We start from the raw sequence: 18,005 nt of genomic DNA, 5'->3' as shown, positions 1-18,005 counted from the left end.
CCATGTGGTTGTGCAACTACCACAGCATGCAAAAAGCAATAACAACCAGCAAACAAATCAGAGATGTTAGAATTTGCAGGTACCTAGGAAGGTCTTTCTCTTGTTGCAGGCACATTGAGCTTATCCTTCTCTAGGAGTAGGACCAGCTGAAGAACTAGCTACTGCACCTCTCTTGACATAGACCTTCAGTGTTTATATGCACCAAACTGAATTGGAAAGTTCTATATTATGATATTAAGGGGGAAAACAAAGTAATACTGATCAATTCAGTCCTTCAATCCCCTCATTTCAATCAATCAGTAATACATAAGATTACTTTTCTTATAATTAGGTAAAAATGACTATAAGGACAAAAGACACTAAATAATGTACATGTAGAGATAGATGCAGGTACAAAAATGGTCTTCAACAGAAAGAGAACATAGATGTGGCTCGTGTGCAACTATATATTGACAGCTAACTATTGTATCAGCAAGAAAATCAGCAAGTTATTTTGCAGTAGTCAAAACTCAAAAGTCAGAACTAGGTTTATACAAAACTCACCTTGTTGCCCCTTCGGCCCTTCCTAATTAGAAGACATTAACAAAGTTTTAAAATGAAGAACTACTTTGTATATGTATAATGCAAACAGGAGCCTAGAAAAGGTACCACAGATAGAGTCATAGAGATAATGAAAGAATCCTACAGATTATGGCATTATGCTATTCAAAATCGAGCTATGTAATTAGGCACACATTTGACAAAGAAAAAAAAGTAAAACATAAGCATAACAGCCTACGACCTCAAGAAGTCAAGAAAGAACTCAACTAAAAAGAAGTTGGAAATCGAGAAGGGGAGAGAGGGAGAGAGAGGGAGGGACGAGGGAAGGGAAGTGTATACCTCGTCTGTTTCAAGAATCAGCCAGTGATCTCCATCTTCATGGAACAAATGGGCATTCTTTTATGGTCGATTTGCAGACCTTTACGATTCTGATCCAAGATTCTGTTCTAGAAGCTTTAGCGCTGATCTGTTGAACGAACTAAGGTAAGAAAGCTTACAGCCCCCGTAGATCTTCTTCAAGTTATTGTCATTGAATGAACTTAATCTTACGGACCCTCTTCGGTGTCATTGATTTTCGACCTAGTATTATTAACATTTGTGATGAAAAGAGGAAAAGAAAGATGACGTTTGGTAGAAATTGTAGCTGTTGGCCGCTGCTGCCTGCTGCTCACTCTCTCACGGCATCACGGCGTCACGGCGTCACCAACCTGGGCTGCCTGCTGCTCACTCGCTCTTTGAAAAATTAGGGATTTAGGGTTTTCAGGTTTTGAAAGGTTGAAGACTTGAAGCCGTGTTTTGAGGTTAAAATGTCGAATTTGCAATTTTATATTTAGGGGTTAAACGGTGGGCTCGGGTCGGTTTGGATCGGTTCCGGTTTCGGTGCAAATTTCCGGCGCTTTCGGTGGCCCAACGGGCTAGCCCGAACCGAACCGAGACCGGATTCAATTTAATATACAAACCGAAACCGGCCCAATAAGCCATCGGTTCGGTTTGGATCGGGCTTAATCGGTTCGGTCCGGTCCGGTTTAACCGGTCCGGTTTGGATATTGACACCCCTACCTGGCTCTAATACCATGTTACATTGGCTTATCACAAAAGCTCAAGCCGTTAAGTAAGGGCTACAACAATGTATAACACAACAGTAGGGAAAAAGAGAAGCAAAGGAGAACTCGTAATAACCTGCATTGTTTATTAATACATCCACTGTTCCCCATGTATCGACTGCCTGTACACATGGTGAACACCCAAAATATGTTACAATCAGAAAGCATAAAAATCAAATGAATCATCCACTAATTCAATCAGCACAAGGTAAAAACATACAGTTTTAATCATTGACTCCACATCAGCTTCTTTTGAAACATCTCCCCCAAATGTAAGAGCTTGACCACCACATGCCTCAATTTGCAAGAAAACAGTGTATGACAGGTCATTATCTCATCTAAGGGACATGTCAGAGAGTCTTAATAGCACAAGAACAAGACATATGATGATATCAGACAGGCTTATATTTTGCCGCAGCCCGAATTGTTTAAATCGACAAACTGTTGCCCTTCTAGGCACTAGCACTACATATAAACTGATCTCATACATACTTGTTATCAACCTGAACGCTACTATGGAGCAAATTGTCTCCCCACTTTAAGGCTATTGCTACGAGAATACGAATTAGATGCTATTTTCAACACAAATGAATATTTAAGACTGCAGGAAACATTTTTTTTTTTTTCTGGCTAAAGGACTGCAGGAAACATTAAGGCATGATCAAAATTGGTTAAGTTCAACGTAGAGTGAACCTTTGTTCATGTTGAGACAATTTGTCAGCACGTCACATTGAGCATCTTAATGAGGAAAGATTTCATTAAAGCCATAGACAACAGAGCCCAAGATATAAAGAAAGACGGTCAATGAGGGAAATTGATCAGCGATGACTCATCCATGCTGGGTTTCTCATTATGGGTTTAAGGTACAAACTGTGAAGATTACCAACTACATACATTGACTCAATCTGGAGGATTTCAACTCTATGGGAACCGAAGTCCATTAAGGAGGAAATCAATCTGGAGGATTTCAACTCTCTAGCTACTTCTATGAAGGTGGGAGATTTTATCAGTGAGGGGGCAATGGTCCCTTCCAGAGGTAAGCTCTCCTTTAATCAAAAATATTTTTAATTAAATTATGAAGATTAACATTCCTAGGGTAAAAATGGAGGATGTAAGGGTCTGATCCTTATCGCCAATGAGGAATTTTTCTACGGCTTCTGCCTAGGAGGGTATTAGAAGGAATTCGTCTAAGGTTCACTGGGCCTCTCTGATTTGGAAAAAATATTTACGTCCTAGGTATTCTACTTTTGGGTGGCATCTGGTCCACTGCAAACTTCCTACAGATGATTTGGTTCAAAGCAAAAGTGTCCACATGGCTTCTCTTTGTCATCTCTGAGGTAGGGCTGCAGAGAGTATTGAACATATTTTTCTCAAGTTCCCTTTTGCTATTTTCATATGGGAAAAATTTCTCAATTGCTTTGGGATCCAGTGGAAGGACCAGGTAGCTATAGCTTCTTGCTATGGTGGAAGAGAAGAGCTACTACCCTAAATGTCAAAAAGCCATGGAAAATGGGGTTCCTTGTTATCTCCTATCATATTTGGTGGGAGAGAAACAAAAGGAGACATGAGTCTAAGGCAAGGCCTACTGGCTTTATTTTTGAAAGCATTAGACAGAATCTTATTCTTTGTAATGAAGGAACAAGCAGAGAGGTGAGGTCAGTTTCAGACGTCCTTTGTTGCAGGAAACTTGGCCTATCGATTAGCTATTCCAATACCTCTCCACCCCTAGAGGTGCACTGGTGTAAACCACTCCCTAGATGGATCAAGATTAATGTGGATGGCAGTTCTCTTGGAAATCCTGGAAATGCAGGAGTAGGAGGTGCGATGCGCAACAATGAAGGGCAAGTATGTGACTCCTTCAGCATTTTTCTGGGCATTAAAAAAATATATGAGGTAGAGTTTGATGCAGTTCTAGAAGGGATCGCGATGGCCAAGGCTCACAATGCTTCAGGACTGTGGATCGAATTTGACACGGTGTCTGTGATTTCTATGATCCAGAGAAATCAGATTCCCTGATTTGCTCTCCAAAAATGGGTCTCATTGCTAGATTTTCTGGAATCCATTCCTTGAAAGATATCCCATTGCTTCTAGGAAGCCAACACTGTTGCAGACTATTTAGCGAATAAGGCCTATAAGTTGATGTCTTCAGAGTTCTCGGTGACCTTCCCTAGTCACATTGCTGTTGACCTCTAAGATGATGCTGTGAACAGGCACAGATTTTGATTCTACGAGGCCGCTAGCTTGCTCTCTCTGCTGATGGCCATGCCAAAGGTGGAGGTTGTTAGTTGTCCTAGCGGTTTCAGCCTTGTTCATTTGGTTTTTGATTATTTTTTGATGTGCTCTCTTTTCTCTTTTAATAAAGTTATCTTTTAGCAAAAAAAAAAAAAAGAACTTTTTTTTTGTGTGGTAGAAATCAACTGGGAACGGAACGGAGAAGAGAAGGGGCAGACCGGCAGAGGCTCAATAGCCTTAGATGGAGGGAGAAGACAGCTGCTACCGACACTGGATGGGGTTGGGTATTTGCAGATCCATAACCATGCATATATATAATGTGATCAGCTTTCTCTCACCTGATCTTGGCCATCCAGGACGGTAAGGACACATGTCACCAGAGAAGAAGGGTCGTAAGTATAAACCAATCAACAAATGAAAAATATAGATAATTTGGGCATTTTTTCCTTAAAACAGCAGGGGGAGAAGAAGAGGTAAAAGCCTTCAAGTAGAGAGATTCCACTCAATTGCATGTCACTATCAAGTTTCCTTAATTCCGTTTGTCACCTTTTTTATGTTAGAATTTGTGTTTCCCACTTTTTTTAACTATAATCAATTGCATGTCACTATCAAGTTTGGGCACTCACTGAAGACGTGCGCTTTCTCTACCGCCCCTAATACCATATCTCAGATTAACCATAGGCTTTGGCGAAAGAAAGGGAATTGTTGAAAATGCTCCAAGACAGGTTTCGACGGCTGGTATTTCCCAACCGGCGGAGGTTGCAGAAGCTCATTTCTTTAAACAAATGTACAATCTTCATCTCCCTCAATAAACAAATTGATTGTTAAAAATCTCAAGATATCTCAGTAGCTTGTACAACAGGCAAAATAAAATAACCTTCAATGTCTTGGGTAATAGATAATTTCTGAAGAAAATTCACATTACCTTTGTCTGCTACAGCCCTTCAGAATCCTACTTTTATGCATCTTTAATCATCGTTTCTGGTGTGTCCACGTGATCTGATTCAATTAAAAGCAAAAACTTCATTTGTTAGAAAATATTAACATTCACCAAAAAATGAGAAAATATTGAGACATGATACAGGGAGAGAGAGGCTGAATGGGACATCAGAGGAGCCTCTTGGAAACTGTGTCACACTAAACCATTTTAGGAATTCTGCTATGGCTAAGGCTGGAGTGCATGGGTAGGTAATGCCCTGTCTAATTAAAAGAGGCAACAAAAGGCTATCATCAACTGAGAAGAGGTACGAGATGCTTGCCACTATGGAAGAGGAGGCTACCATTGTAGAGGTGCTGACCCATGCTGCTACAGTCATAACTCCTACCCGTGACTCAGTTTGCAAAGACCAAGGGACTTACTCCAATATAGAAACTGAGGTTCTGCATGGTTTAAAGGTGTTTGACCAAACTCTATATGAAAATTTGAAAGAGAGGGGAATTTTAAAAGGGATTGATGAGCTGGCTCCTAAGATGGGGTATCCTTTTTTCACTAAAAAGACTAATGCTAAAAAGTGTGGACAGCAAAGAAAACATAAGAAGAAGAGATCCAAACGGGTTGGGGTGTGGTTAATTTGAAATTTGAAACCATGGTTATTTTTTAATAAGACATGGGTTTGTATCGAATTATTTTTGTTTTGGGAATTGGATTAAAACAGATCAAAATTGTTATTGGTTAAATTCTAAAAAATAGAATTATCAGGAACAAGCAAACATTTTTATAATTGTTTACAGCAAGTGGAGGAGGGACTCTTTTATAGGTAAAGGTGAGAAGGGAGGCGAACCTTTCCAGCTAGGCTATGGTTGCAATAACCTGACCCACTCACTCCATCCAGTGGCTTGGGTGAGGTAAATTGCTAAATACTTCTACTAACATGGGACTTGTAAAGTTCGACTTAGCCGATAGCCCCTCACAATCTTATGTGCATACAAATTTAGATATGCGGGCATCTCTTCCTAGAAAATCCGTTCATCATAATTCATCTCTGGCCACTATAATGCCAAAATTCAAATTTTAAGAGAATAAGAATTGGATTTTGAGGGACAAATACCCCTGCAACCATCAATGAAACCATCAACCATGGATTTGTTTTGTATCTACAAGACACATATTTGACTTTCTTGAACCATCTCAACTTTTGGAAACAAAATTTTTTTTTTTGCTTTTTTAATTCCTTCATTATTATTATTATTATTTTTTTTTTTATGTTCTTTCAAATCTCTCTTTTCATCGGATACTTATTGGGTAGGAAACAAGCAACGAATAAAAGGAAAATCATATTTTTGTGGGGGTAGCATGGTCTTTCCACCTCTACTATGTCTAGATGTGTACCTATCCCAGCGGGGAGGGTTCTTTTCTCCATAAATAAAATAAAAATATTCTTTGCTACAAGGCATATAACTTATTCTCCTTTTCTCCCCGTCCTGTTTTTTTTTTTCTTTTTTTCTTTTCAAACACTTCCTATTCAGGTAGCTGGAAAAGCAAATTTTAATTATTTTCTTTATCTCCTTTTCGCTTAACTCTAGTCATCAATGTTTAATGTAGCTGTTTTGTAGCTTGCATATATTTTATTAGGAGAGAAATAAAATACAATCGATTCTTGTGCTCCAATGCACGTCCATGAGTTGAGGTGCATGTCCTAATCCTATTAGTTAGATGCCACATTGGCCCAACAAGCCAACAAAGTATTAGAGAGGTGCCAAATCGATTTTCTCTTAAGTTATTTATTTATTTATCAATTTTTTTTTATTGTAAACATTTTTATTTTAAAAAAAAAAAAAAAAAAAAGCCCCACAAATTCAGCCTTGTCCTTTTGACTTTTGGATGGATGACATGTCCCCTAATGTTGGCCACACGAAATGGGAAAACACACTCCATTGAAATGAAAATTTTCACCCCTATTGATTGTTGAATATTCTCGTGCTAATGCAAGGCCCACGCAGCCTGACCTGACCTAATTGTTTAATTTAAGGGATTAAGGTATCTGGGAACATAGTCCATGCTAACACTCCCTGAGTCTATATCTCTCCTCCCCATAATAAGGGACAGATATGTCAATTTATAGAAAGAGATGAGAAGGATAGAGTCAGGGGAATCAGGCACTACAAGACATTTCATAAATGTCTGAAGTGGCCTACCTTTCCTTCTGATGGGGAGAATTTTCAGGGTTGGATTTGGAAAGATGTTCTTTCGGTTCTTTTTTTTGTTTAAATTGGTTTTGATTTTCGTTTTTGGTTAACTCTCCTTCAAGTTGCTTCTTCCCTGAATTTCTCCAATGTAAAAATTTGGATAATCTTTAATTGCCAAAATTGAAATCCTTATTTCAAAAGGAAGTTTGATGAGCTTCGGTGGAGCATTCCATTACTTGGTTTAACAACTATTATGGTTTTGTCTTCTTTTTATTTTTCTGGACTGTTATTACAGTTTTACTCTTGTAATCTTTAGCTTTATATATATATATATATATATATATATATGAATGGAGTGGGAGTTATAAAACAAAAGTTGTGACTCCCAATCAGTTACACATCTATCGCCTCTCTCTTTCTTCTTCTTCTCTTTTTTTTTTTTTTTTTTTTTTCTAATATTTACAAAGCTAAATATATTGCAAGGCAGGTAAGTTAAAAAAACTCGAATATTTTTTTGGCACATCTTTGTTTTACTTTCACTTTTAAATATATATAGATAGTAGATTTAGGTGAAACAAACTAACACATACCTCATCTTTGAAACAATTTCAATTGAATGCACTTGTCTCCCAATTATTTATACTATTTTTATGCAAAATGTGTTTCCATGAGTATATACGTTATAATAAGCCTTTTAAAATGACCCAATTGATACCGATACTTTAATCCTCGGGTAGACCCCAATGTCCCTTACGTGTCAACTTTCAATTGAAATGAAGTAGGCCAAGTGACAAAATAAAAATAAAAAACAAAAAAGGCCTTGAAAATCCACTGAAGAATTAAAAGAGATCAATGATTGAGAATACAAAGAAATATGAAAATACATTGAAAGATATATGATTGAATCTGAATTTTATATTTAATAGATTATCAGTCTAGATTATTTCCTAGTTATCCAACCATCAAAACTGTCACATCACCCATCCAAGTGGTAAAACTTAGAGCCAGTCTAGAGATAACCTCTAGAATTGTTTTACTACTTTTCAGCCAAGTTGTTTGGATTTGAATAAGCAAATAAACAGTCTACTAGCATATTTGGCAAGGTTTAAAGTCACTTACACAATCAAGAATATAAAAGCTCCCATTTTCATTAAATTCATTTCCCTTCACTTGTTACCAGATGGAGCTAAAATCAGTCATTTATTTTCTGAATTAGAACAAAATAAATCAATATAAAATTTGTTCGTCACAATATAGGTACCAAAGATAATAATATAAATTGAAATTCTGGACATATTGTACCCTTGTGTTAGACTTAGACTGCATTTGATAGTCATCTAGAAAAATGTTTTCCGAAAAAAACAAAAAAAAGGGAATAGAGCATTTGGTGTCTTTTTTCTTCTTCTTCTTCTTGAAGCTAAAAATGCAAAATGATGAAACGACAAAATCTTGTTCCTCTATTTCGTTTAAAATGATGAAACGACAAAATCTTATTCTACTATTTCGGTTTCATTCCAAATATAGATAAAGTAAACAACTAGGATAATCGTTCTTGAAACAGGTTCACCAAACAACATTTTTTTAAAACAGTATTTAGACACAGAAATTGAAAATTCTATTTTTGACAAGAAATATCGTTTTTGGAACTACATGACTACCAAATGCAGCCTTAGAAAACTCTGCAACATGAGTGCACTTCCCTGGGGCTTAGGCTATTCAAGTATTTCTTAAATCCCCTCCCCGGTGACAATAGTCTATTATTTCATCTATTTTGTATTTGATCTATCAGATTGGAGTCATTGGATTGAGATTTCAACCATAATTAAACGATTATGTAAATGCACTAGGTTTGGGCCCATTGGATTGCCTTGAACAAGCAGAGTTTAAATACATAAATCAGCCCTGGTCCGGTCAATTTCGGTCTAATTCTAATTTAAATTGGACAAAATCAGCTAATGCAGGTAAAATTTTCAATACAGCAATACCGTTACTAATACCTTGATCAGCAGATTCATGTCCAAAAACTAGATTTAAGATCAGATAAAGCCTGATTTGGGCCGATTCTTAACAATTTCTACCTGATCTGGAACGGAATTGGCTAGAATTGATTCGGTTCCAGGTTCTTTTATTTAAACCCAAGTTGTGACCCAAGACCGATATCTTTATTAACTCTTGTGAAGTGCTTTGTCTTCCACTAACTTTTGAAGATTCCTTTTGAGACCAGTTTAATTATATTTATTCTTTGCTGATGAGGATGATGAGTCAAATATAGGTATACCTTTTGTTTGGCTTTTCTAGTTTTAATAGTGTAAGAGAGGAATCTTACTATTTAACAAGAGGTAGTTTGAAATTAATGTGAAAGGTCATGTATTATTAGGTAGAAGTTAGCTGTAAACAATGCTCTGTTAATGCTCACCAGAAAAGAAGCACTAATAATATCACATGGATTTATATAAGAATTTACAAATATCTCATTACTAGGAAAAAAAAAATCTATTTATGTGGGTCATTACAAATGATAAGTGGGCCACAAATATTCTTCGGAGTAACAAGAACTTGAAGAGGATAGTTTAAATGATTTGATATTCCGGTAGCTTCCGTAATATTCAAGTCCTGCCCACTCAATCTCCAAGTCAAACTTGTGCAAAAGATTAGCGATTACAAGTTGAACAATGCCAAAAGCGAATTGAGCTCCTGAGCATCCTCGCCTGCCTATCCCAAATGGAATTAATTAAAATCAACATGGGCATTAAAATCAACAGAGGCATCATTCAAGAACCTCTTTGGTTTGAACTTCTCAGGTTCATCCCAGGACACAGGTCCCTTCCAATGGCCCATGCATTGATTATTACCATTGTGTTGGTTGGAACATCAAACCCTTGTATATTGACATTTTCTGTCAATTTACGCGGAGTCAATAAAGGGAGTGGAGGATGCAGTCTTAGTGTCTCCTTAATCACTGCATTCAAATAATGCATTTGTTTTATATCAACATTTGCAATATTCTCTTTGCCCCTTGTGACCCCCCTTACTTCCTCTTGAACTTCTTTCATTACTTCTGGATGCTTTAAAATTTCTACCATCGTCCATTCTAGAAGTGTATACTTGTGGGATCAGTTCTAGCGCCAAATATATCCTATAGGATAAAAAAAGACAATTAAAATAAATAACACAATTTTAGTTTAAACAACAATTTTAGGGTACTGTGCAGTTGAAGCAAGTGTAAGTACGAATAAAAAAAATGAAATTAATATATAAATAAAAAATAAATAAAAAGATAGGCTACTGTGTAACCAGCCATGTAGGTCTTTGCTTTTTTTTTTATTATTATTATTATTTTTTTTAATATTAAAAAAATTGTGGGGCAGAAGGGTTGAACCTGAACAAATCATCTCTAACTCAACTCTGCTACTGCTACTGTAACTCACAATGGTACATTAAGGAAAACATATGCCACTAAACCAATTGGAGTTGGGAAACTTATTACATAAACCATATCTGTATTGGCTATGATGAACCACACCACCCCAGGTTACACCGAAAACAACCGGTCCCGGAATTTTCTCTTTCTGGCCTCTCTCCAGAAAGGCCACTGTCTACGTGGCTAATTCAAGGGATAGTGGGGCACTATGATCCAAAAACCAAGGGGTCTCCCAGAATGAAGAGGGTGCCACAATAAGGGAGTTCGTTGAAAATAACCTAATTCAGAATCCGGTGGGCTTTGAGCTGTGATTTAGCCGTCCATGATGCTTATCTCACACATTCCAAAATCTCTCATTTCTCTCTCTTGAAAATAACGTATCTCCTCTCTCTTCTCTCTCTCTCTCTCTCTCTCTCTCTCTCTCTCTCTCTCTCTCTCTTTTCCTTCCTTCCTTCCCTGATTATATTTCTTTCTTGGCATTTGTAATCTGAGAAGAAAAAAAAGGAGGAGAGGAGCTGAAAAAGAGAAGAAGACAAAGGAAGAAAGCATCAAATGTTCCGTGTGAGTTGAAGAAGAAGAGCTTCCTCTACCTGAGCAGGAGAGGCTGCGCTTACAAGCCCAGCCACACCTCCACTACGTTGACCACCACTCTCTGAGAGCAGGAAAGAACCAGAAAGGGGGAGGATTTCAAATCGTCCCTGCACAAGCAATATACAAGAGAGCTTTAGATTGTAAACTTCAGAAAGAGATAAACCAAACTGATAAATAAAAAAATTCATTACCTTCTTGAAATCAATGTTGGTCGTGGAAAGTAGAGGGAAGAAGCAAGAAGATGGAGGAAAAAAAAAAGGAGAGAGGAAGAAGGGGTGGCTGAAGCATTTGGATGAACGAGTAACTGCTATCTATCTATTAATAGGGTCTGGTGGGAAGAAAAGTAAAAAAAAAACCCTCAATTCCAATGGGTTCCACATCATTTGTTGAGATGGTGGAGAAGAAAAGTAAAAGTAAAAGCGGTGGTGGACCTGCACCGGCTTATGTTTCTGTGGCTTAGTTTGAGTCCAGCCAGCCAGATGGGTTCTACTGTGATCCATTTAGTGGTAGTTTCTTTATTACTGTTTCGTATCATTGGTACTTTTTTGTATTTTCGTGGTGTTTTTGTGTCTTTTACGTATTTTCGTGGTGTCTATTAGCCACTCTGTCTCTCTGTCTGCTATAGTAGTAATGAATTAGGAAACCTTCTGCATAGCAGAAGGACTCAGTTGTTCTTAATTTTCTTCATTTAGTAATTTGTCTCTTCTATGTATGAGAAAGCATTTCATGAAGTTTAAGCATTCGACTTTGAGTTTTTCTTCTCTGGTTTTGATGATATGCCCTAGAAAATACGTGGGAACCTTCCTAGCTATAGCTGTTACTTTGAAACCTTGCCTTTTTTTAACTGTTTGTTGAATTGTTCTGTGGTTGGTAAAAGAAAGAGAGAGAGAGAGAGAGAGAGAGAGAGAGAGAGAGAGAGAGAGAGAGAGAGAGATATGTTACAGGGTAGGATGATATATAGGATCTCACGTAAAAGAATAAAAGGGGAGATCTTTACCTTCCCTTCTGCCATGGTAAAGAATCTTGGGATTCTAGTTTGGTGAGTTGGGGATGTGATCATGCGAACGCTAAATGCTCAATTAATGACCAGGCCCCACGCAGATGTGACAAGTGAATGTGATCTTTGTTAACTTCTTTTACCTTTTTCCAAAGATTAAAAAAAAAAAAAAAAAAAAACCCCACAGATTCAGCCTTGTTCTTTAACTTTTGGATGGATGACCATAATGTTGATTGCACAAAAAGAGAAAACGCACTCTAGTGAAAGAAAAATCTTACCCCTGTTGAATGTCTTTGTGTTGATGCAAGGTCCATGCAGTCTGATAGACCTGATTGTTTAATTTTTAAGGTATTGAGGTATCTGGCAATATAGTCTATGTTGGTACTCTTTGTGTCTATATCTCTCCTCCCAATAATAAGGGATAGATAAGTCAATTCATAAAGAGAGGAGAGAGATAGAGTTAGGGGGCACTAAGCTTACTCTACACTCTTAGAAAAAATTCATTTTCTCAACTTTTAAATGTCAAACTTTGAAATAATCAATCCACTCATCAAGCAAAGCAACAAATCTATGAGTTGAATCGAATCGAATCAAATCAAGATGTGTCAGACTTTTAGGGTTTCAATCAATTATAATTGCAAATACATTGAATCACTTATACCTAGTTTCAAACTTTGCAAATACATTGAATCACTTATACCTAGTTTCAAACTTAAGAAAAGTACCACTAATTTGAAACTCAATAATTGCATGCATTTTCCATTTTTGAAAATCATCAACTGCTGTTACTTTTGATAATGTTTGTCAATTTAGGAATCCAACCCCCTACCCCCAACTTGACACAAACGTAACAAAACCTACCACAATAACTTAAGGTAGTCTACGTAGAACAAGGCTGAAATAGCAACAGCTAGCTTGGTTGCTATATATAGTTTCCACTTCACACAGAAACCACATAGTCATACAATTATTTGTATCATAATAATGCATGCAATTATTTGTGTTTGCACCAATACCATTTCCATACAACAGAGAATAATAATAAATAATCTGGAACAAGAAAAATGCAAGGAGGAGAGAGAGTGTCTGGCGATTTGGGAAGGGATTCAGCCGACGAAGAAGAATGTGATGGAAGTGCTAGGGAATCTCCTGATCGAGGTCCAGAGGTTCTGGTCACTAATGGTTTACCGGAGGTGGTGATGAATAAAAGATCATATGCAACGGTAGTGGGAAACTCTTGAGGGAATTTTCGACGCATAATCATTCCCCAACAAGACTATGAATCCAAAAGGCAAAACTTTCGTTTTGCATTGATAGGGAGAGTGAACTTCCGTCTAATTTCACTTGATGCTTTGAGGGAGGAGGCACGTGTCAACTGGAAACTCAGTAAAGGCGTGACCATGCATCCCCTTGGGAAAGGTTTTGTAATCTTCCAATTTCAATGTGAAGGTGACAAGTCTACAGTATGGAGGAGGAGTCCATTATGAGTAGGAGATCAGGTTATCCGATTCCAACACTGAAAACCTGACTTCAATATCCACGAGAAGCAGACATTCACAAAACTTGTTTGGATCCATCTTCCGGATCTTCCTCTCGAGTACTGGCATGAGAACGTGCTATTATCTATTGCGAAGGTAGTGGGTCGCCCTGTGGCTTTAGACCGTAGGACAAGGGAAGGTCTTCTAGGGTACTTTGCAAGAGTGCTTGTTGAAATTGATATATCAGAGACGGCTGTGAGGGTTGACGAAGTTCAGGTCGAAAGATTAGAACCAGGTACTGCTAAGGTATTTGGTTTTCGTCAAAAGGTGGTGTACGAAGACAATGTTGAGCGATGTGGGTACTGCAGGCGCTTGGGCCATCAAATATCGGTTTGTAGATTAAAGAAAGCAGAGGACGGAAAGCAATCTGCCAAGGACAATGCAGCATTAGTCCCAGGGGCGGTGTTCATGGAAGATGGAGTCAACCCGGAAAGGGTTAACTCGGTGGTGGAGTTACCATGTTTAAGTGGGGATTTTATTAATGCAAATCAAGACAATCCAAATTTAGGGAATCATCATGATTCGGTGGAAGGTGGAAATCTCCAAGTAATTTTGGAAGCTCCTTTAATTACTCCAAATGAAATTGGAAAAGAGGCTGTCACGTTGGTCAATGAAGAGGATTTTGAAATTCAAAATTCTGTAGAGAAAGATCTTCAAGACCCATTGGATAATTCATTAGAGAATGGGTCAGATTTGGTTTTAGAATATGGATCCTCTGATGGGGACCCGCTTCCTCCCTGCCCGCCCATTGAAGTCACAGACCATGGTGTGATGAACGGGTCTCAGAGTGAAGTTCAGGGACCTGATCTTAGACTCTCTACCCGTCAAAGAAGAGGGCCGGTGGTGGCTGGTCGTGGTCGTTCAGGTGGTAACCAGATGGGGCGGCAACCTCTTCCTCCGGCGGAGTCTCTTTTGGAGCATATTGACCCCTCAATTTCTGATCTAAACTCAAGGGGTCTTCTCTCAATCACGCATTCAGACATGAGTGTTGTGGATAGGGAAGCTCTGTTGAGGGAGAAAGAAAATGGAGGGAAGGCGGCGGCTGTAAAGCAAAAGAAGAAGGGTGGTGGTCAGACTAAAATGTCTGACAAGCTTTCGGCGGCAAATTAGTGATCCATGAGGGTCTTTTTCTGGAATATTCATGAAGTGAGGAAGGCTGCTGGTAAAAGGGCCTTACGAATGCTGGTGAAGGAGTTTTTCCCAGATATTTTATGCTTGGCTGAACCTATGGTTCAAGTGAGTAGATTCCCCGCTCTGTTTTTCAATAAGTTGGGTTATTCTTTTGATTTTATTCACAATAATAGGCAGAATAAGGTTCCAAATTTGTGGATTATTTGGAAGTGTGGGATAGCTCGTCCAATTGTTAAAGCAATGTCGGAACAACATATTTCAGTGGAGTGTGATTGGCCTGGTAGCAAGGTCGGCCTATCTTTTGTTCATGCGAGTTCTTTCAAAGTAGTTCGTCGCCAGTTATGGTTGGAGTTGGAATCGCAGGTTTCATCTGCGATCCCATGGTCTGTTCTTGGAGATTTTAATGCAACCTTGCTTTCCAATGAAAAAAGGGGGTCAGGAACCTTTAACCTTGGCTCTGCTGCAGAAATCCAGGCGATGATAGATGCTTGTTTGTTATTACCAATTTCATCTACTGGAAAAAAATTTACCTGGACAAACAATAGGAGAAGAGGACATGTGGCAACAGTGTTTGATCGCAGCTTTTGTAATGAAAAATGGATAGATTTTTTCAGAAATGTTATGCAGCGTGTCTTGTTGAGTTCGGTATCAGATCATGCTCCGTTGCTTGTAATTTCTGATATTGTCTCAAAGTCGAATAACATTCCATTCAGGTTCCATGGATTTTGGATGGAAAATGAAAATTTTCTTCCAGTGGTTGATGAGGCGTGGAAGATGCAGATAAAAGGTGACCCTATATATGTTTTATCGGCAAAGCTGAAGAGAGTAAAGGGGGTGTTAAAGGTATGGGCTCATTATTCCTTTCCAAATATTAATATGGAGTTAGAGCGGGCAACGAAGGCTTTAAAATCGATCCAAGACTCAATTGAAGAATCAAGTATGTCTGATGATCTTTTCAATAAAGAGGCTGATGCTAAAACGGCCTTGTTGATTGCCAGTCGTAGACACGAGGCTCTTTGGGCTGAGAAGGCGAAATTGAGATGGGTGAAAAATGGAGACTGCAACTCCAAGCTTTTTCATCTCTCTGTGAAGATGAGGAGGGCGAGAAATCAAATTTCTGCTTTAAAGAGGGAGGATGGGTCTTGGGTCTTGGATCAAAGGGGAATTGCTGAGTATAGTGCCTCTTTTTTCGAGAAGTTTCATGAACCAACTAGCATTATAGAGCATCCTGATCTTCTGGATTGTATTCCCAAAATTTTGTCCAATGAAGATGTGGCTAGTCTAGAAGCGATTCTTGGCAGAGAAGAAATCAAAAAAGCAGTGTGGGATATGGATCCTGACAGTTCTCCTGGTCCTGATGGATTTCCAGGAAAATTCTTTAGGAAATGTTGGGAGATAGTGGAGACAGACTTCGGTAAGACAGTTGTTTATTTTTTTCAAATGGGATACTTGCCCAAAGGAATAAATAACTGTTCTATTTCCTTAATTCCAAAATCTGATGGTGTTTCCTCTCTGGATAAATTTAGGCCAATATGCATGGGTAATTTTTTCTGTAAGATTCTATCTAAAATTATGTCCTCCAGGCTTATGCCTCTTTTGCCACGATTGGTCTCAGATGAGCAGGGTGCATTCCAGAAGGGTAAGATTATTTCTTCCAATATTAGTCTGGCCTCGGAGCTGGAAAATCTTATGCATTCCGCTGTGAGGGGTGGAGGCATGGGATTGAAATTGGACGTGCAGAAGGCATATGACTCCTTATCATGGAAATTCCTTTTTGCCTCATTGGTAAAGTTTGGTTTCTCGGACGAATGGATCTCTTGGATCCAGCTTCTTTTAAGCTCTTCCAGGTTATCTGTTTTAGTGAATGGAGGGCCAGTGGGTTTTTTCCCAGTGGGCAAAGGTCTAAGACAAGGAGATCCTATTTCTCCATTCTTATTTATCTTGGCAGAGGAGGTGTTCTGCAGAGGTTTGAAGTTGCTAGTAAGGGATGGGAAGCTGAAGTCTCTCCCGGGACCTCGAGGTGTGTCCATTCCCTCTCATTTATTTTTTGCAGATGATATATTTATTTTTATGAATGCTTCTGCAAAATATGTGAAGAATCTCCAAGATTTCCTAGAAAAATATCAAGCTTTTTCAGGGCAGAATTTCAATCTGGATAAAAGTAGCCTGTTTTTTGGGAAGGTGGCACCCCACAGGAAACAATATATTTCTTCTCTACTAGGTATAAAATCAGAGAGGCTTCCGACGAAGTATCTAGGCGTGGAAATTTTCAAAGGAAGAGTGAGGGGATCTCATCTGTTACCTTTGCTAGATAAGATAAAAAGTAAGCTAGCTGGATGGAAGGGTAAGCTGCTCTCAATGGTGGGAAGAGTGGAGTTGGTGCGATCTGTGATCTCTAGTATTCCTGTACATAACTTTGCAGTATATTGGTGGCCAGACCATTCTATTAAATTGGTGGAGCGGTGGATGCGTAATTTTATCTGGTCAGGTGATATGGAGATTATAAAGAAAATAGTGGTGAATTGGGGCGATGTGTGCAAACCAAAACAGGAAGGGGGGTTAGGCATTCGCAGATTGCGAGATGTAAATTTTGCCTGTCTAGCAAAGTTGACTTGGTAGATTAAGCATGAGGAGTCCTCTATGAGTAAGTTCTTCCGGGGTCGCTTTCTAAAAGCAGACGGATCTCTAAAATCTAGCCATATCTCCTCTTCGATTTGGCCAGGGATAAAGAAAGTCTGGAATTTTTTGACTTTAAATGAGCAGTGGACAGTAGGTAATGGGCAAAAAATTGATTTTTGGAAGGGCAGGTGGTTGGATCATCTCTCCATTGAAGAAATGCTTCTGAATGATTGGCGGTCACAGTGGGAATTTAAAGGCAAAAGTCTGCGAATTTATCCATAACTTTAGATGGGAATTTCCTCAGGTAGCATCTAACTTCATGAAAAATATTACAAATAAAGCAAAATTGATCTATATTTCAGGCATGGAGGATGAATGTCATTGGTGCCCTGCTTCAGCAGGAGTTTTTTCCATAAAGTCAGCCTGGAAAGCCTGTAGAAGAAGCTCGCCTAAGTATAGATGACCAGCAGGGTGAATGTGATCAATGAGTTTTTTCTGATCAATCTCCATCCAAAAACTGCTTGACGTGGTTGAATAGAGGACTTCCACACCAAAGATGACCAGCAGGGTGAATGTGAAAAGGAGGGGTGTCTCTCTGCCTTCAAAGTGCAGTTTTTGTGGTAAGTTGGAGGAGTCTAAAAATCATTTATTTTATGAGTGTAGCTTTGCTAGCTCTATATGGTCTCGGTTCTGTCAATGCTTTGGTG

At 38.6% G+C, this 18,005-nt stretch overlaps 1 protein-coding gene and 1 long non-coding RNA gene across 3 annotated transcripts; one reads left to right on the top strand and one right to left on the bottom strand.

Moving 5' to 3' along the window:
• Positions 1 to 9,424: 9,424 nt before the first annotated feature.
• On the bottom strand, positions 9,425 to 11,348 carry LOC122064827. Of its 2 annotated transcripts, none has more exons than XR_006135839.1 (3): positions 11,205 to 11,348; positions 11,013 to 11,120; positions 9,425 to 10,909 (listed from the first exon to the last, which is right to left on the bottom strand). It is a non-coding gene; the product is annotated as an uncharacterized LOC122064827 (long non-coding RNA). The 2 variants fall into 2 exon arrangements; XR_006135838.1 differs by having other exon boundaries at positions 9,425 to 10,137; positions 11,205 to 11,326.
• Positions 11,349 to 14,664: 3,316 nt separating this feature from the next.
• Positions 14,665 to 17,298, top strand: LOC122064826. Its single transcript, XM_042628610.1, has one exon. It carries the CDS (start codon positions 14,665 to 14,667, stop codon positions 17,296 to 17,298), a length of 2,634 nt encoding a protein of 877 aa, XP_042484544.1.
• The last annotated feature ends 707 nt before the right edge of the window (positions 17,299 to 18,005 follow it).

The sequence above is a fragment of the Macadamia integrifolia genome, unplaced genomic scaffold (assembly GCF_013358625.1).
Source record: "Macadamia integrifolia cultivar HAES 741 unplaced genomic scaffold, SCU_Mint_v3 scaffold1784, whole genome shotgun sequence".
In the NCBI taxonomy this organism is placed as follows: domain Eukaryota; kingdom Viridiplantae; phylum Streptophyta; class Magnoliopsida; order Proteales; family Proteaceae; genus Macadamia; species Macadamia integrifolia.
This window is presented reverse-complemented; position numbering and strand designations above follow the sequence as displayed.

Coding starts and splice junctions, on each gene's coding strand:
- LOC122064826 (XM_042628610.1), top strand. CDS start 14,665: ATGAGGGTCTTTTTCTGGAATATTCATGAAGTGAGGAAGGCTGCTGGT.